We start from the raw sequence: 20,606 nt of genomic DNA, 5'->3' as shown, positions 1-20,606 counted from the left end.
GTAAATTGATAATTAAGTACAAATTTAAAAACTGTCTATGAATCTTATAGGAAGCTTACCAACAGGTTACAATGTGACTTCCAGTCACAGTGACAAAGCATTGATTTCACACAGCTTGATGGCAAGATTTCATTGCAGCATGTTACCTTACCTTATTAACCAAGCTGAATTTGAGAAATAGGCATTCTGTTTGAAGAAAATTGCATGGCTTTGCATTTGAATATTTGCCTGTATTATAAGTGGGTAGCTGTGGCTACCCATTCCAAGTTCTATCTCACCCCATGACACTTTGTAAACTTCAAGGGCAGAGACTGATTATTTTCAGTTTTACCAGTTGGCAATAGTTTGGGGCAAAGTTGTTTGGTAGGTTTTTTTTTTTTTGGGGGGGGGGGAGGTGAAAAGGTTTGGGATGATGTAATTCTTGAGGCAAAAGAGGTTTTGGTACAGGGTTCTTTCAGTGCAAAGTGATTGTTTTGGGAATTGGTGCGAAATGGTATGTGATGACATAGCATGGCGTGACATAGTTGCGTTGTGAAATGTCTGGGAACCACAGTTGCATCATGAGCTGGCTACATTAAAAGAGATAGTTGCAAAACCTTTTGTCTGCCATTACTATATATGTAGCAAGTCTGCATCCTACACCACGAATCTGATCTGAATCTCAAATTCCAGAGTTTTTATTTCACTGCACATAGGAAAGGCATTATTAACTGGGGCATTGATGCACATGGAACCCATTTTCTCTCTTCCATATGAAATCTGTACCATGCTGCTAGGTTTTCATCAAAGCTGGCTTCACAGGTGGCGTACAGAGAATTTGTTGCCGTTGTGAATACAGAGTTCATTTCATTTCCTCCAGGGCAGTCAGTGAAGAACACAGGCAGGGATTCGGCCAGTTCAATTTCATGTTCAAATGATGTCCACATATCATTTTCTGGGTCATAGACATCAGGATCACGACATTCGTAATCTGAAACCAAAATTGTGCCGTCTGACATGGCAAAACATATGTTCATGCTGTGTCTGGCTAACTGCATCTCTTTCCTGAAGGTCCAAGTCTCTCTCACTGTATCTAGGCACTCTACTTCCACAGTGCTGTCACCATCGGATACCTTACCACCAATGATATAAACAAAGCTACCTTTGGCCACTGCAGAGAAAAACAATCGACCAACTTCCATGTCAGGCAGCTGATCCCACTTGTTAGTGTTGGGGTCATAGCGTACGCTCATCGACTGTACTAAGTTTGTCTGAGAGTTAAGAACACTTGAGAACATGTATAACTTTTCTTCACAAGTGACAAGCTGAACCCAGGTGTCACCATTTGGTACCTGGTTTCGAATGACATGCATTGTCCTGCTGACAGGGGCACACTCTGACCAGGCATTTGTCACGATGTCATACTTGTACAGATCCATTTGCTCAGATGAGAAATTGTAACATAAGCAGAACACAAACTCTTTGCAGTAAGCAAGACCCTGCACTGAATTCGCATTCAGTGAAGCCAGTGAGTACCACATGTTAAGTCTTGGCACATAGCACTTTGTCAGCCACTTATCAGGTAGGTCATCACCCTCAGTACCAGTAGTACCAACAGCAAAGATGACTTCATCACGGTTGCCATATCTTGGCCTGGTTCGTTGATTTTGCTGTTCACCGTGTTCTCAGGAAGAAGCTGATACCCCATGGCTTCCTGGATCAACTCTTTGCACCATTCTGACGCAGAGACAAGAGGGTCTTTCTGCACATAACCTATAAGATCGTGTGCAGGCATGAGGGGCAGTCTAACGTACGACATGAGCTCATCTAGATGCTGCTTTCGTTCGTCCACGTTGTGATTGACCCACTTCATAACGGCAAAAAACGTATCGATCTCTTCGACCTCGATGAAATCGCTCTTGATCATCACAATTACTACCTCCTTGGGAAAGGAGACAAACCCACTGCTCTCCACGATACTGGAGAAATTCTTGCTGAGGTAAGTCTCGGCTTCGTTGCGCAAGTTGTCGAGATTGTAAGTGTCCGCGTTCCTGTAAGCCGTTAGAACGTTGTCTACACCGAGAGTCTTGGTCCAATACTCAGCACAGTATTCCCGAACTTTCTGCATCAGGAATAAATCTGACGCCGCTATTATATCTTCTACGTTACTGACAGATATTGTGATCCTGTCGGTATACATGTAATCTAGTAGAGTTTCAACAGCTGATGGGTTCAATGACCGCAGTTTTACCTCCTTCTGACGACTTTCGGCGAAGCGACTTCCTGAGAACATGCTTTTGAAGTACATACAGCATGCAGATAGGACGTTGCGATGGGCTGGAAACTTTCGTCCGTTCACTACAAGAACAACGTCGCAAAGTTCTCCCTCCTGTCTTTGCAAGTTTAGCTGTTCTAACAGCTCACCTGCATGATCACCATTGCTGGAAAATTCTATGGGATTATCATTAACCTTTGTTTTCTTACGGCGGCTACTGCGACGACTTGTCTTCGGCGCCATCGTGATTCGTGAGGGGAATGGGTCACTTTGTTTGACCTGAAGTACCGCTTTACGTTCAAGTCAAGATATCGCTTTGAAATAGCTCGATCTTCCAACCGAAAAAAACGGCAATATTTAACAGAAAACGTAGATATCATGACACTAGTTTCTAAATATGAAACCCTGCTCAGCTACAATGTTCAAATGAAAATCTGGTTGTACAATTTGTCGCAAATGAACATAGTTACCCATTTACGGTAGAGTGAGTGTTGAGAAATGCCTTGAAGAACTTCAGTTCATAGCCATGCTTTCGCAGCTGTTTATTTTGTCATCTGGAGGAGACACGTTGGTAAACAAAATTTGTATCCTTTACAACAGGTCTATATGTTAAAATTTAATACGCGTTTGCCAGGCAAATGATTTTTTTCTGTGGTTCGCAGCCCTAGCCGTTCGACACTAATACCCCATGTACGCGGCGCCCATTGTGGGGGGGGGGGGGGGGGGGGGGGGCGCGTAACCATGGAGGTGCCAAAATCTATGACGTGACTGAGGCAATGAGGGACATCAACAGCAACTCCTAACAGTGTGTGGGAGAGTTATTGGAATTATTGTACGATGGAGACATTAGCGAAGAATGCATGAAATTGGAAAGAGAATTGAGTCGAATGTTTAGTGCTGTGTACACTTTCACCATGGATATGGTCCATACACAGAGGGTTCATCTCAGACGGATGAAATTCCTTGATACAATTTATTACTTCATGCGAAGATAAAACAATATTTACTTGCTAGAACTTGCATATTAGCTATAATCCCAACATGCACTCAGATCTTTAAAAATGAGAAAAAGCTCACAACAGAAAAAAAAGATTCACAAGAAGGGCTGCACTTCACAATGGTTTGTATGACCATGTTTGTATGACTCAAATTTAGAAAGGAAAATTATTTTGCAGAATTGCCTCACTTTACTACAAGAGGCTCAGGCTGCCTCAGTTTGGTTTATATAAAAAAGTTCAAAGACAAACTAACAAGATTAGCAAACCAACTTGTAAATCTAGTGTGGAGAAAGAAAAAGTATATGTATAAGTAAATAAATAAATAAATAAATAAATAATACATAAATACATAAATAAGTGACTGATTCAGCAAAGAAAAGAATAAAAAACCCCCAAAATAATTGAAAAAATGAGACAACTACAGTTGGACTGAAAGATTTTCCAGGTACATGTATATCTTACGGTGTGGCCATAAGCGTTAGGAAGGGAGGATGATCTGCTACAGCCCTCAAGCCTTTTGTGAAAACCTCTTATTGGCCTCTTTCTGTGACTGATTTCAGTCTTTGAAGATTCAACATATTTCTTGACAAAATCTAGACAGATGCGATGGCATAAAGGCAGCTTCAGAAACCTTTCTTCAACAGTTACATCATTACCAGGGTGAACATCCACCACCAATACTGGTAAGTAACAGGTCGATCTGGACAGTTACTGTATGATCAATGCATGTTGTCTGGCTGAGGTGTAGACACTGTGCTGATCATAAGTACTTGTGATCTCTTACATGTATGCAAATTAAGATGACCTGTGAGGATGAAAAACAATTGATTATCCCAGAAGATATTAACAAATAAAGGGTAAACTAATGACAGTGAAATTGCTATTATTACTGCATATGAGTATTATGCATTTTGATACATGAATTCTTCATCAAGGTTCCTAGGATGCCAATGTTATTACTGCCCCATGTATGTATAGAAATCTCTCTGAGATTTGTACTTTCACAGATGTGTCATGCTGATTGGTGTGGTTATTTTGTTTGTTGCTAGATTTCATATGCAGATTGACATTGAGTCCTTTGCATCACACTGAACATTTTATGATGATGTGATCATTGACTTAATGGATCATTGATTATTTGCTACCAGCAATGGCAATTAATCTGATATTGTTTGTGAAGTATTCTATTCATTTATCTAATTGATTATCTGTTTATTTATTTGTTTTCTATCACATAAAGGAAGTGGATGGTTCATTCTTCGTCTACATAAAGTGCAATGACCTCTATTTTGTTTGTACTGTCAATCAAGATGTTCAACCTTTTACAGTCTTGGAATTCCTGACAAGGCAAGTGTATGTTTGATGACAAAATGTACTTTCTCCAAGTGTATATTCTCGGTACTTTGCACATTTGATATATAAGATATGCAAGACCCTAAGTATTTTAGGTCTGAACAATAAATTTTACATGCAGATCTGAATTTTACACAATTTTGAATTTAACTTTGGTAGACAACCTAAAATGCGCTGCATACTTGGACAGACATGTTAGACTGGATGTTACATTTTAGGTCTGTACAATTAATTTTACATCCACTCTTGATTGATATATTAGAGTGTGACATTGGTAGACGACCTAAAATGAACTGCATATCGATATTAATAATAACAATATTTTTATTGCTTGTTGTAAATATAGGATTTGCATCACATTTGTGGCAATAAAAGTGTGATACAAAAATAAGTTAAAATTTTCTTCAATAAAGTATATTTGACATGTTAGAAATAGACATATGGCACGTTACATTTTAGGTTTGCGTTGTTTGACAAAGTTTGACCTTGACAAGACAAACTGAAACGTCAGTCTGAACTGACAAATGTGGAGATTAAAAAAAAAATAGAGTCTAAAATGTTGAATGTGCGACTCATTTTAGAATGACTACAACAGTTGGAATTAAAAGTGACAAAAATGCAGAATATACAATCTAATATGCTGTCATGAAATGTGTAGGGTCACATAATTTAACTCAAATGTCTAACTTGCTAGGGACAAATGAAAAATAAAACATTGACTTGTTATTACAGATGCCAACAATATATTGTGACTGAAAATACTTGCTTTTGACCAAATTGCTTGTTACTCATCCATGTTATTTTCACTTGAACTGTATGACCCTATTCACAATGCTTCTGTAAAATCCTAATGATAATTTGGATTGAATTCAAATGTTATCAGTGAAAACATCAAAGTGTCTTTCGGATTCCTTTGAAGTAATCTGTGAAATAGTGGTAACATTGCAGTCAGATTTTTAGCTCACATTTGGTATGCCAATGTGAGGTCATCGTATAAGCTGAAGTCGGTGCACAGGTGTTTGTATGTATGTATGTATGTATGTATGTATGTATGTATATATGTGTGTACGTATAGTATGTCTGTCAACATCAAAAACCCTGCGACCGCTGCACTTTTTACGTTGGTATTTGGTGTGTGGATGCATCCTGGCTATAGATGAGATTTTGTTCAAATGAAGTTTGCTTTGCCAAAATTATGCAAATGAGCTTTAAAAATGTGAAAATGGTCAAGAATTAATACGTAAAAAACTAATGTTTTGATTGCTTTGAAAATTTGTGTGCAAGTACCTTAGGTGAACCTTATACAGTTTTTATAGATATTGTGAAGATATCTTGAATCTTGTATTTTTGCTGAAGTTCCTAGTTATTTTTCTGACTTAACATTAAAAATTATTCTTCTCTGAAACCGCCGGCCCAATTGCTCTCAAATTTGGGTTGGATTTTTACAAGGGTGTTACCCTTCGAATTGTCGAAATTACGACAAAATTGTAAAAATTACTGATTTGGGGCAATTTTTGTCATTTTTGGTCAAAAAATCTCAAAAAATATTTTCTCTTTAAAGCTGCTGGACAGACAGCTGTTATATTTGGTATACAGATGTCCAGGGATGACAATAGTTAGATATGTGGAAATTGTCTTGAAATATACAAATTTGTATTTTTTAAGGTAATTTTGTCATTTTTGGTCAAGAAAACTTGTTCTCAAAATTACTTGTCTGATAGCTTTGTAACTTGTATAAAAGTCCCGAGGAATGTTATTAGATAAATTTTCTGCTCAAAGTGTTGAGAAACCCCTAAATTTGTATATTTTAGGTAATTTTCTCAGTTTGTGACCTTAAATGACCTACACCAACCCAGGATATATTGTGAGACAGTTTTGAAGGCTGTGAACATAATTTTGTCATATTTGGTATCAATTTGTAGTAAAATTTGATCCAGAAAACAAAGCTGAGGTTAATTTTTTCATTGTGGACCAATTTTTGCAACTTTTGCATGTAAGACACAAGAACTGATGAGAAATTTGGATCCGGATAATTCCAGATGTTATAATCACCCCCCACAGTGTAAGGCATTTCACTATCTGTAGCTGTTTACGTTGGAATGATAGCACTCATACCATTAATTAAAAAATCCCTAAGGTTGTAATACACTTCCTGCCATCTGGCCATTGTAAACATGGTCAATACCAAGGGGTGACACATTTGATATTCAGGAGGGGGTAAGGTCTAGAAGATTGATGAGGTAGCATGAGGTAGCATTACTTTTTTACCGGATCCTTTCTACATTTTTTTCCCCCACTCTTTATGTTTTCCCCACTCTCCCACCTTTTCTTTTTGTCAAGCTTTCTCTGGCTGATTTTTTGTTGACATTTGCTAATGTATTCAGGATCTGCTTGTCCCATTGCTATAGAAGTTGATATGCATGTTCCTGAAGATGACCTCCAATACCTAAGTTGCAGACTTTATTTGCTTTTGTTATTCTTGTTTTTCTGGTTTAAGTATTTCTTGAATGGACCAATTCAAACCGAAAGTGAGCACATACTGTCCTTGCTGGTATTTTTACAATATATGGGTAATCTCAAATTGTACTACAGAGTCAGCAACTTGTGCAAGGACTATTGTGGAATTCTCAATGAAGAAGCCATCCGACTTAACTTTGCTCTGGTTTATGAGCTTCTGGATGAAGTAATGGTGAGTTTCATCTAATTACTCTAACTCTAGTGTAACTTGTACATAAGGTATAAAACAGCTTCTACTATTATTTGAACTATTCATTACACATACATAAACATCAATAAAGCTATCACACAGTCACTGATGTGAGTTTGATAAACAGTAATAAATCTATTCTTGCTAAGATGAAAAGATGAATCTTGTATGAGCTGCTATTTGTGCCAAAACATTACAATTTAAAGTCCATTTCATGAATGTCATTTCAGGGTTACAAAATTAAACATGGATATTTAGACTGTGGATTATATTGGATTGATGACATCAAATCCAGTGAAACAGCTGATTTCTTTTGTTTTTGACCTCCATCTTGGTTTCTTTGTCAATGTACCGGTAATTCAATTTACAAGATTTAAAGACAACACAGACAGGAGAAAACAGATGAAATACTCTAGATTGTAGCTATTTGATGACAAAAATTACATACAATATTACAATGCAAGATGTGAGGTACATGAATATTCCAGATTGATAAAGAATTATGAGCATAAAACTTTAATACTGAAACAATGCTTATTAATAGAATTTGCATAAATGAAAACTTATCCATGTCCCATCTTTCACTAAGAGAAAAATTGAAAGAAAAAAATTATTTGTGAAAACTACATGACCATAGATTAAAAGTGATTGAAAATGTTTCCCTTTTCTAAGGATTTTGGATGTCCCCAAAACACATCTACAGAAGCTCTGAAGGCCTATATACAAATGATCCAGTGTTGATAAAGCCAGAGAGGCAAACTGGTGTGGTGTCTTCCGGATTGGTAAGTCAGTTAAATTCAGTCACATTTCTCAAGAGACAAACCACAATATCAGTCATAATTCCAACATTGTTTTGAGACACTGTATTGTCATGTTGCTACCTGCATATTGTTGTACTACTGTGTAGTGTTGCATCACATTGTAGTTTTTGATGAAGTTGTGCTCTTGCACAACATGCCATGTACATTGCATACCATTTTTGCTGTTACAATACACTTAACAATCTTTTATGTCTTCACCATATTTTACTGTTGCATTACATTGTATGGTCACACCACTTTGTACTGTTGCACCATGTTGTACTGTAGCACAAACCTTTTATGTTCCACCTTATTATACTGTAGTGTTACTCCACTTATAGTTGTCCCGGCACATCGTACAGTTGCATTGCATTGTACTGTTGCACCACGTTGTACTGTTGCACCATGTTGTACTGTAGCACCAATCTTTTATGTTCCACCTTATTGTACTGTAGTGTTACTCCACTAATAATTGTCCCAGCACATCGTACAGTTGCAGTGCATTGTACTGTTGCACCATGGTGTACTGTTGTACCCTGTTGTAATGTTTTACTCAAGTGTTCTGTGATATCACAACTTTCCTGTTACATCAATTCTTTTCTTTTACACCACATAGCGTTGTCATCAAGTCATCATTGGTGTTTTACTTCTGTGTGAACCTGTACAGTGTAAAATGAGTGATAAGTCAACATTTACTATTTACTTACATACAAATGTGATAATTTGACGACTTTTTCTCACCAGTTTACCATTCATGTCTTTTTATTTTACCAGTTTGGAGCTGACCATCAAGTTGCTCCTAGCACTGCAGCCAATAAACCAATATCAGCATCAAGACGAGAACAGGTATGTAATTTATTTCAATAGATTTGTTGATAAGTGAAGATATTTTCAAGCATTTCAAAGGTCAAGTAGGTCTGTCAGGTGTATTTCAAAGTTATGACTGAAAACCTCTTTTTATGTTTCAATCTTAACTTGACAAAGCTTTGTCAGTGGTGTGATAATATATGCACATTTATTTATATTGATTTGCGTGTCCTTCTGTTTGAATGGGAAAATGGAAAGATTTTTCTTAAATGTCTTTACAGCTTACTCGGAAGAATGAAATCTTTGTAGACGTCATTGAAAGGCTAACTGTACTTATTGCTGCAAATGTAAGTCTGACAATGGATGTATTGCTCCACTATTTCATATTGTGCAACTGTCACCAATGTCAACTGGTGACTATTGCTGATGATTTGATTTGATGTCATGTAGGGTGATGTGATGTGGTGTGATTTGAATGGGATGTGATGTGATGTGGTGTGGTGTGGTGTGGTGTGGTGTGGGGATTGGATGTGATGTTATTTGGGTGAGATCAATCTGATTAAAATCAGATGTAGAGTACAGCGACATCTACTTATGCGTACACGGTATTTCTCTTGCGGTCGCCTCTCACTATATCTGACCAACTCCCATAGAAGGTCGCGTTCAAATCTTGTGCTCTGGCCAGAACAGCCAACCTATCAGAAGGCGCCTTACAGAGAACAATAGGTATGACTGGACTCGCAAGCATGCATATGCGCCAAGAAGATGCACGAAAATCAAAATGGCATCAAAGTGTGTGACCGAGCCATCCACCCGGTTGTAAACACAGGCGCACAGCAAATTTTAAAACCACCTGTCTGTAATTTTAATGTTGGAACATCCATTTTATTAATCACTATGCAAATGCAAATATCATGCGGGCAGCCTTTGCAACCAGCCTTGTGTAGAATGCTGTGTGTTCTCAGCATTATATGGCCTCCCACAGTGACATCGGTCCCGATTTGGACTGCGCACGAAAAAACCCCTTTTCTAACTACTTTCAGCCGAATAACGTACTCATCAGATAATGTCATTAGATACGTTCTTGCGAGATATGGCAGGCCCCTGGACCCTTGACCGTGAATCGCTAGTAAACTAGCAGTTTAGGACGTCATGAGAGCAATTTTTTTTGCAGTCTATGAGCGTTTAAGTGATTTGGGAAGGCATACATTGGAATAGAGTTGATTTCGGCCAAAAGAAGTCACCGTTAGAAAAGGTAGTTTTTCGTGTGAGGTTCAATTTGGGACCGCGGTCGTCGCCGTGTATTCCACCTATCAAGGTCAGCAGGGCTGTGGTGGGATGCCGTATATACGCCGGGAACAGCATCATATGCAGGGCAGGGCAGTGAGCAGCGCCCAGTGCACGGCTTTGGCTGCTCAGCTCTACTGTTACTCATGTACTCCAGTAAGCTTATACGGTAATGTGTACAAGACAGCCTATCAACCACAAATTTACAAACTTAAATTTGAAATTGCGTCGTTCTGTGTATTTCAGTGTTGCAGCCAGATATTTTAAGTCAGGGGACACTGTGTCCCACTACAGTTTATTTTTGGGGACATTTTGCACATTTTGGGGACAACAAGCGTCAGTTATCAATCAAATTTTGTATTATCTTACAACAAATTAGTTTCACTGAACAAAGTTCAAGCTACCAGGACCGCGTCACTATGCTTGAATTTCAGGAAATTGTAGCAGTCTACTGCATCTGTCGCCAATCAGAACTCAGACGGACTACAGTCAAGCAAATTATGATATCAAGTGTAACGTTTTAATTACTTTTAACCATGGCTAGCTCCAAAAGTACGTATTTAAAGTGCAAGCCTGGAAATAATTATGCAAAACAAAGTTCATTGTTCGTAACATATATTACTTGTAGACTACATCCGACACAGTCGCACACGAGTGCACCCGAGGTGACCCGCAGTACACAAGAATGCGGGACAACGGGTTCCGGTTTGGGGACATTGTCGCAAGGGCGCGTCCTGGCGGCAACGCGGGTATTTGTCACTGCAGATTTGAACAATGATCAGATGTTTACATGGATAAATCTAGGGAACCCGACATCGTATCTACGAACTCGACCTTGTGATCGCGTAACGTGCAATCTGATTGGCTGCTTCAGAGCGTGAGATTTGAACGCGACCTTCCATCGGGATGGTCAGATGTAGTGAGAGGCCACAGCAAGAGAATACCGCGCAAGTACAGACGTCGCGGTACTCTACATCTGATTTTAATCAGATTGGGGTGAGATGTGATTCGGTGTAATGTGATATGATGTGACTGTGATGTAACTGTGATGTGATGTGATGTGATATGATGTGATGTGATGTAACTGTGATGTGATGTGATGTGATATGATGTGATGTAACTGTGATGTGATGTGATGTAACTGTGATGTGATGTGATGTGATATGATGTGACTGTGATGTGATGTGATGTGATATGATGTGATGTGATGTAACTGTGATGTGATGTGATGTGACTGTGATGTAACTGTGATGTGATGTGATGTGATGTGATGTGATATGATGTGATGTGATGTAACTGTGATGTGATGTGATGTGATGTGATGTGATGTGATGTAACTGTGATGTGATTTGATGTGATGTGATTTGATGTGATTTGGTGTAATGTGATATGATGTGACTGTGATGTAACTGTGATGTGATGTGATTTGATGTGATGTGATGTGATGTAACTGTGAATTGATGTGATGTGATGTGATGTGATGTGATGTAACTGTGATGTAATGTGATGTGATATGATGTGATGTGATGTAACTGTGATGTGATTTGATGTGATGTGATTTGATGTGATTTGGTGTAATGTGATATGATGTGACTGTGATGTAACTGTGATTTGGTGTGATGTGATATGATGTGACTGTGATGTAACTGTGATGTGATTTGATGTGATATGATGTGATGTGATGTAACTGTGATGTGATTTGATGTGATGTGATTTGATGTGATTTGGTGTAATGTGATATGATGTGACTGTGATGTAACTGTGATTTGGTGTGATGTGATATGATGTGACTGTGATGTAACTGTGATGTGATGTGATTTGATATGATGTGATGTGATGTAACTGTGATGTGATGTGATTTGATGTAACTGTGATGTGATTTGATGTGATTTGGTGTAATGTGATATGATGTGACTGTGATGTAACTGTGATGTGATGTGATTTGCTACAAGTGCCTGTTTGATTGCATGGAAGAATTTTGATAGGATTGACCGTAAAGAGAACACATTCAGTATTGACTTATATAAAACATAATAAACAGCAGTACAGCTTAGCAAGTCTGAACAAGGGTAAGAAAACTATTTCACAAGCCCCCTACAAACAATTACAAATAGCCGTACTAATATGCAATCGTAAGTTGTGGCACTAAACAGAAGTGTATTCACCAAATACTGAACTGAAGGTAGTTTTCTTTTTAATCATAGACAGTAGAGAAACTACTGTCTATCTTTAATTGAGTCATTCCAAAGTAACTCTTTATGCACACTCCTTTTGACAATTCTCAAATATGTCTTGGCAATTTTTTGTGTGTACAAGTTGCCATTTCAAGCAATAAAACATCTTCTATTCATTCCAAAGCCAATTAGGTACCATTAAACAAAATTGTATCAAAAATTGACATGATCACCTTGTCCTAAAATGTCAACATGTAGAGTCAATAGCAAAACTCGAAGTGAGAGAATTGTAAATGTAATGACCTTACTCTAATCTCTTTTTACAACTGTATATTTGATGAAATTTACCTGTAATTGTTTTGAGATTGTCAGAGGCAAAAGTAAATCTATGTCATCAATGTTATTACAGCAAGTGAAAACAATTGTATAAATTTCCTGTTTGTATTTTGCTAAGCAGGGCAGTGTAATACGCAGTGAACTAGATGGTTCGATACAAATGAAGAGTTTTCTTGTTGGATCACCAGGTAAATTTCATCTTTCATCATAACGGGTAAATTCTATCATTTTATTCGTACAGTGCAATTTCAACTTTGCATGTCATGATCTCATAATTTGACAACAAATTTGTTTGTCTTGTGAATAGCAACTTAAATAATGATGCATCTTTCAGTGTCAGTCATAATATTCCTTTGAAATAAAAAGTCATCTTGACCAACAGAAGTATGTCAAGGTACTCGGTAAAATTAGGTCTTACATTTACAAGTGTTTTTTATGCATATCATTTTGTTTTGCAATGCAATCCACAATGGCTGCTTGTGATGTTTACAATACAGTCAATGCAATTTACCTCTATACAGATATCAGATGGGTCTTAATGAAGAATTAGCCATCGGAAAAGCCAGTCATATCGGCTATGGTTCTCATGTCAGGTTAGATGGCATCAACTTCCATCAAAGTGTCAACTTGGAAGAATTTGACCACAGTAAAATAATCAGTGTCAGTCCGCCAGAAGGTGAAGTAAGTCTGTTCATCCATATATAGTTACGTATGTTGGAAATGCACAAAAATCAGAATCACATTTGCTCTCAGTAGTCACATGGAGAGAGACTAATAGTTATTTGACAAATTTACAATTTGCATGATTGTAGATTTCCTTTGTTTTTTTCAACTATTCTTCCTTTGACACTATTTCATTTCACATTTTGATAGCACTGAATTTAATTTTTTAGAACAATATATTGAATTTTAAACATCTAAATTCTGAGGAAATTACAGCACCTAGTTTTGCTTTGTGCAGCAGGCTGCCAAAGGCAACGGCAACCAGCTCACTGATATGTATGTATCACTGCAGTACAAAGAATAACAATTTTTATGGCATAGTTACTGCCATTGCAATCCCATAATGCTTATGAAAACTAATGAAAACACATCAATGTATTGTCAATTGGGATGAAATATATAGCAACCTTCATGACATGTGTTAAGGGTCACTGGCCCAGCACAAAGGACGCAGACAGATATGCTTTAGGGCTAGGAAGCTGCCGTACAAGCAAGCCCAGAAGCCTAGAGCAAACGTTGACTCATTTCCTGCGCAATGGGGTGCTTCACTTTGCTACACTGCCATCCATACTGTACATGTAGCCAGTCTTCACTTTGCTACACTGCCATCCATACCGTACATGTAGCCAGTGAGTCCAACAATGCATGTGATAAAGGAGAGAAAAAGAGCATCCCTAAAATGTTTTTATCAAACAAACTACTTTTATGAAAAGTGAACTATCACTTTCAATTGAAATTTCATTTCCAATTTTACTCTGCGCAAGCTTTGTGGCTCAGCCCTATTGTGATATTAATGAATGATGGTTTCTCTTTTTTTTCAGTTCACACTACTAACCTATCATATATCCGGTGATCTGCCATCATCACTACCATTTAAGATATTTGCTTACATTGAAGATGATCCAGACAAAGGGTATGTCTCATCAAATATCACAATATGGCTGTACTTTTACACGATCATTAGCATTTATTTGCTTTATTAACCACCAAGTTGCCTGTTCTGTTGTTAGGGTTTCTGTTTTTGTGCATACATGACAGTGTCAATGTATGCATGCATAACATGTACATACCGTAAATGTAAGTGGGAAATATGCCACATTTGATTAAAAAGGAGCTTTGAGTGCCTTATAAAAGTTAGTACCCAGATTTGTGTTGGTCTCTGACAGATGCTGAGAAAGTTTTGATGATGATCATCACTTTCACAATGAAGTAATTGGTGATTTTTACTACTATACATACAGTACCATTCGGAACTGCAATGAGAGTCTGACAGAATAGCGCCCTCAGTAGTCTAGCTTTCATTGTGAGGGATTCATGGCATTGAGTCAATCAATACTGCTTGCAGGAAAAGCATACTCTTTGAACTAAACTTGTATGTGAACATAACTGTAACTTTACAAAATAAAATTTCAAGCAAGTCAAGTAGTTAGTTAATTTAATTGTACAGTATTTGTGTTTTGACTTTTTCTTTTTCATTTGTCCAAAAATGTGAACCAAAGAGGTGGCCTTGTCCCAGGACTGTCTACTTATAGCCTCTAATCTAGCCCCATTTAATCTATGATAAAACAAATATTATTGTTCACTTTGAACATTAGTTTTCAATTAAAAATGAAAACTTAGCCATACAAATCAGTGAGAGTTTATTTTGATAAGATGGAGGAGATATTACATCCAAAACCCATGGATCCTGGACCGCTGCTTCAAGATACTGAATATTTCAGGTCCCTTGCCTCCAGGACTAATTATTGCAAGTACTGGATTCTTGCCCCATCTCTGCCTTCTGTTACATGGTAGGAATTGTCAAATTTTCTGCAAATTCCCGTAAACCCATTATGCAAGTATTTGTAAACACACCCTTTAGCAAATTCCCGTAAACCTATTATGCAAGTATTTGTAAACACACCCTTTAGCAAATTCCCGTAAACCCATTATGCAAGTATTTGTAAACACACCCTTTAGCAAATTCCCGTAAACCCATTATGCAAGTATTTGTAAACACACCCTTTAGTAGACAGAGACATTGATGCTAATTTTTTATTTTATTTTGTCAGCTCTGGCTCTCACAGTCCAATCCAGCAACCATATAAATTAAAATATTTCTGTCTTTATTCAAACTTTCAGTCAACTGAGTGTGAAACTAAAAGTTCAGTGTGACATTGCATCAAGAGATCACGCTGTGAATGTTGTCATCAGACTGCCAGTACCAAAAACAACATTAGAGTGAGTATAATTTGCTTGTCATTGTACAGTAAAAATTTCTATTCTTATTTACACTATTCATTCAAGACTATTATAGTGTTGTATGTCTCATCACAGTTTGTTATTTTTATTTTGATACTGATAAAATTGTAAATTTCATAATAAGTGTCACCTTGAACAGAAATGATCCATGTATAATCTTAAAGAATTAAAAAAATCACTTTGAAGGGAATAAATCATATTCAGCAAGACAGGACAGGAAATGTTGAAAAGCTGATGTTTAAAATGTCACAGAGTGTGCGATGTGATGACTGCACTCTGTTTCTATGCAATGGCACAGCTACATTACACAGCCATCAAACAGTCATCAATGATGCCATTTATATTGATGTGCAGAAGGAAATTCAATTTTAGCATAAGGGTAGACTTATACAGATCTCCTTACTAAGGCAAGTTCTGTATTTGTAAACGTGATTTTATTCAGTTAATGCACCCCTGTGATCCTGTTTGTCCAGCACTGACATAACTCTTCATGACATCGTACTTTGGGGTTGTTTTTGATAGTGTTACAAGTACAATCAGTGGAGCTGGGGAGACTGTGGAGTACAAGGCAAAGGAAAAGCTTGTTTACTGGAAAATCAAGAAAATACAGGGTTCTACAGATGTTGGCACCAAAGTTATGGTATTGTAACTTCTCTTTTCTTTAAAGACATTAGAAGCTGGGAATCCTTTATTGAACTTTTAAAAACCACAATGAACAAACATAAAATTGTGAAATGAACATTGCTAGGCATTATTAGCCAATGAAGTGACATTTCTCATCCTAATCTCTTCAAATTTAATCCCATGCTTGAATTATTTCAACTCAAAGGTGCCAAACCCAAGGTTATATGAGATGTTCAGGGTCAAAGAATATTCTTTAATGTACTATATCAATGTCACAGAAAATGTTTATGGCACAAATGTGAGATGCAATTTAATTTTGTTTGCTGTTGTTTCTTTGTTTGACTGTGAAATCAACTTCACAAGAGTGATTTACTTAGAGATTGAAATTTTTAAAATTTATAAATAGTGTAGTGTCACTTTGCAATGCATTCATCATTGTTCTTAATGGAAACTAAAATCAAAACGTTTCTGGCATTTTTAGGCACAATCTTTATGAAGGTGGGTGTTTTGGATGAAAATCTTTCAGAAATACAAGTTACTGAATCCATTCCATTCCATCCTATTCCAGGAATACAAATGATCTGATATCAGAGAGAATTTCCATTGGTTAATTATCAAGTGAGTTGTAGATTCTGTTTATGAAACATGAGTGTTCCACTTTTTGTTTCTTTTATTTGCAGATTTCCGTCTCAAACTATTCAAAACAAACCAAAATGGAAATAGGGCCGATCAGTGTGGAGTTTGAAATACCAATGAGTGTGCTGTCACACCTACAGATCCGTTTCTTACGAGTGTTTGACAAGGATCATTCCTATGTTCCTCTAAGATGGGTGAGATACGTCACCCATTCAGATTCATATGTGGTCAGGCTCTGACATTAAGCAAGTAAAGACATCTTTGCGAGAATTCCATTCCTCTTGTATCAACTCATGTGAAATACAAATAGTGCAATGTTCCTGTCCAAATGTTGTGTTAGTGAAGCTGGTACTTGTAGTCGCTTTTTGCATTCACTTGAAAGTTCTATCAACTGAGACTCAAGAACACAGGTAGAATCAATTGAAATTGCAAATGTGGAATGACTAGAGAGATTTGTAGTCTATACATGATAATTAAAATTATAGTTAGAATGCTGAGCAAACTTAATGCACCCTACATATGGCACCCTCAACTCTGTCTACAACATGTTATGTTCTTTAGTGCAACTTGAATAAAACGGAGACAACTGCTCCACTGCCTATAAATGAACCAAATATTGCTGAAAAGAAAACTGGTTTGATAGTCAAGGTCACTGTGTAATGTTAAATTTTCTGTATGTATATATTGAAAAATTAAGATGTTTCTGTTTGCGTTAAAACAAGCATACTGTACTGTACTCTATATCTCAATACAGAAGTTTTTGTGATGTATTTCATTGAAATAATATATCACTGATGTACCTAACAGTTATGAGTTTCATTCCACTTTTTTATTCCATATGCATTTCACATTACGGGAAGGCTCCATTAACTTAGGAATACCGTACTTCCCTAGAGGATCAATTTCACAGACCTGCCTTTCCTATAATGGCACTACAATGGCACCAGCTGGATTAGATAAACATAACAATGGAACATTCACACCTTGGGGATTAAAAGTCTTCTGTTTGTCACCCGAGTTGCTCAGGCAAGGACTCGGGTTTCAGGTACCATGCAAGTTAATGCAGTCGTCCCCTAATGAAATATCCTGTTTGAATTAGCTGTATTTCAAATATCTTTTCATTCGCGGCATTTCAAATATCATGTTAGGATTAACCACATTTCAAATATCTTGTTTACATAGCTACATATATCACTTTGTAATAGTGTGGAGATGTATCATGGATTAAAAGCTCCCGTCGTTGAAATAAAAGCACAGGCCTCACATACATGTATAGTATGAGAATGAATTTGAAAAATTTGAAACCATTAAAAAACCGTATAACTAAGAAATTGCTGGTCAGATAAATATTTTATTTGTAGTGACCTGTGGTAGAGATGCAAAATTTGATCATTTCATAGCAAAATCTTCAATTTTTCATTTTCAGTAATTTCTTTTATTTTTTCTCCAGTTCAGTGAAAAAATATTTCCCCAGAAATTGTACACTAAATTGATTTCAAACCCATTCCATCCTTTCTTCTCAGGTGTTCAGAGTAGTTTGCCTTCACTTTGGTTACACAAGCACAATGCATTCTACCCCTCTTTTATTGTCAATCAGAATACCCTAAATTATCATTTTCATTCCACATGTACACTAAACCTTACCCCTACTCTAATATTCTGAGTAAACAACATACCCTCAATCCGGCCCTCCACCTTCATTTTCATCTCACATTCCCTCATTTTCATTCCTGATGCATTTGACACTGACCACTCTTATAGCCTCACTCAATAGAGTACCCGAACTTCTACTTGCAGTTCATTTGCATATTGATATATTGATTACCTTTTGGATTACCCTTTCCCTCCCTCTTTCACTCCCCTCAATTTTCAACCATATTCCATATACATAGAATATCAGATCACCTTCTTGTGCTATATGGATGGGTGAGAATTAGAGTGGGATTATTGGAGAGTATATATATATATATATATATATATATATATATTATATATATATATATATATATATATATATATATATATATATATATATATATATATATATAAACAAAATCTTAGATTTGGATGGTCTCAACAAAACACAACTTATCGTTCTTACAGTGACAAGCTTTCGCGTTGTTCACAAGGCATCGTCAGGTCCAACTGATGAACAGAAGCCATATATATATATATATATATAATATATATATATATATATTATATATATATATATATATATATATATATATATATATATATATATATATATATATATATATATATATATATATATATAGAGTGGGATTATTGGATATATATATTATATATATATATGTGTGTGTGTGTGTACATGAACATATACATATATCAGTATACAGATGTCCTTATTGAAAACTACAGTACTTGATGCTCAAAGCAAAGCATCATAAATTATAACATCAAGTACAATATATATATGTGTGTGTGTGTGCATCTCTAATAGACATCCCTAACCTTTAATTGTATAATGTAGCTTCACACAAATGCTGAGGTATGTACCAGGCAGTACTAAATTGTCTGCAATGGATCATAATTGTACAATGTCAAATCATCAATGAGGCAACTACTGACTGATCCCAATATCTGCTTATGCAATGCACATAGGAAATGAAATGACTTCTGAAAGTGCCACATGCAAATGTTTCATAATTTCAACCAATCAGAATTAGATCATACCAATTAGGTTCCTTACCAGCAACTGCACATGTGTTTTGCAGATTTTTGACCACACAAAGAACATAAGGGTGCATGAAAATATGAGACGAAGGGGGCTAGGAACATTTTTCATAACCAAAAAGTGAATTTCAGTCTCTCTCTTTCTCAATTCGTTTGAGTAACTTTGGGAGTGAGTGAGTGAGAGCAGGTATGTGAGAGGGTGAGTTAGGCAAATGAAAGATTGAACGACTGCCTGACAGAATGGGTGAGGGAACTGCAAGTTAATTAGTGAATGAGTTGGAGACTTTCAGTTTCTAATTCTCAAAGCATTATAATAATAATAATAATAATAATAATAATAATATTTTATTGCTTGTAAATATAGGATTTACATCACATTTATGGCAATAAAAGTGTAATACGAAAATAAGTTCAAACTTTTCTCTGATAAAGATAAAGCAATACAGTATAATAATATAGCTAATAATACTAGGTATTTCTTTGTTTATATAAAGTAGAAATATGATCGGCAATTGTTCAGTAAAAGATACTCTTGTTTTTTTAGTAGAGAAATAAGCTGAATTTCAGTTGTATCGTTTGGGAAAATGATTTTACTGAAAAAGTTCTTTCTTTGGACTTTGTATTTCAGACAAACTAATAGAAAATGTGTTTCATCTTCAATACTGTTGGTGTTACACTGATTGCAGTATCTTTCAATAATTGGGGTTTTTGGAACAGTGTGTCTCCCTTTTCCAATTGCTAGATCATGATTGCTAATGCGAAGTTTGGTGAGTAATTGTCTTTTCTCACCTTGTAACTGTGTTAAGTAGGGTTCTAATCTAAAATGATGTTTTATTTTGGCATACATTCTTAGTTTACTATTTTCATCAGCGATCAAATTTTTCCAAAAGATGATTTGATGCATATACTACCATAGCTAAATAAGTGTTTATCTCTAAAAGGAGATTTGCTAAAATTAATTGCTTGGGC

General features: G+C 36.4%; 2 protein-coding genes across 4 annotated transcripts; one reads left to right on the top strand and one right to left on the bottom strand.

Annotated features, from left to right (window-relative positions):
* Positions 1-1,414: 1,414 nt before the first annotated feature.
* Positions 1,415-2,542, bottom strand: LOC139148874 (kelch-like protein 20). Its single transcript, XM_070720302.1, has one exon. The coding sequence runs from the start codon at positions 2,495-2,497 to the stop codon at positions 1,547-1,549; it is 951 nt and encodes a 316-aa protein (XP_070576403.1). The 5' UTR covers positions 2,498-2,542; the 3' UTR covers positions 1,415-1,546.
* A 154-nt stretch (positions 2,543-2,696) lies between these two features.
* Positions 2,697-17,744, top strand: LOC139148875 (AP-4 complex subunit mu-1-like). Of its 3 annotated transcripts, none has more exons than XM_070720303.1 (13): positions 2,697-2,838; positions 3,850-3,935; positions 4,493-4,599; positions 7,198-7,294; positions 7,985-8,094; positions 8,887-8,958; positions 9,201-9,266; positions 12,838-12,904; positions 13,238-13,397; positions 14,261-14,352; positions 15,561-15,659; positions 16,203-16,320; positions 16,985-17,744. In XM_070720303.1, exons 9-13 carry the CDS (start codon positions 13,245-13,247, stop codon positions 17,177-17,179), a joined length of 657 nt encoding a protein of 218 aa, XP_070576404.1. In that variant the 5' UTR covers positions 2,697-2,838; positions 3,850-3,935; positions 4,493-4,599; positions 7,198-7,294; positions 7,985-8,094; positions 8,887-8,958; positions 9,201-9,266; positions 12,838-12,904; positions 13,238-13,244; the 3' UTR covers positions 17,180-17,744. The 3 variants fall into 3 exon arrangements, with proteins under 3 accessions (XP_070576404.1, XP_070576406.1, XP_070576405.1); XM_070720305.1 differs by having other exon boundaries at positions 2,736-2,825; positions 3,813-3,935; XM_070720304.1 differs by having other exon boundaries at positions 2,740-2,838; positions 3,854-3,935.
* The last annotated feature ends 2,862 nt before the right edge of the window (positions 17,745-20,606 follow it).

The sequence above is a fragment of the Ptychodera flava genome, chromosome 14 (genome assembly GCF_041260155.1).
Source record: "Ptychodera flava strain L36383 chromosome 14, AS_Pfla_20210202, whole genome shotgun sequence".
Taxonomy (NCBI): domain Eukaryota; kingdom Metazoa; phylum Hemichordata; class Enteropneusta; family Ptychoderidae; genus Ptychodera; species Ptychodera flava.
Note: the sequence above shows the minus strand (reverse complement) of the source record. Positions and strands in the feature narration are given on the sequence as shown.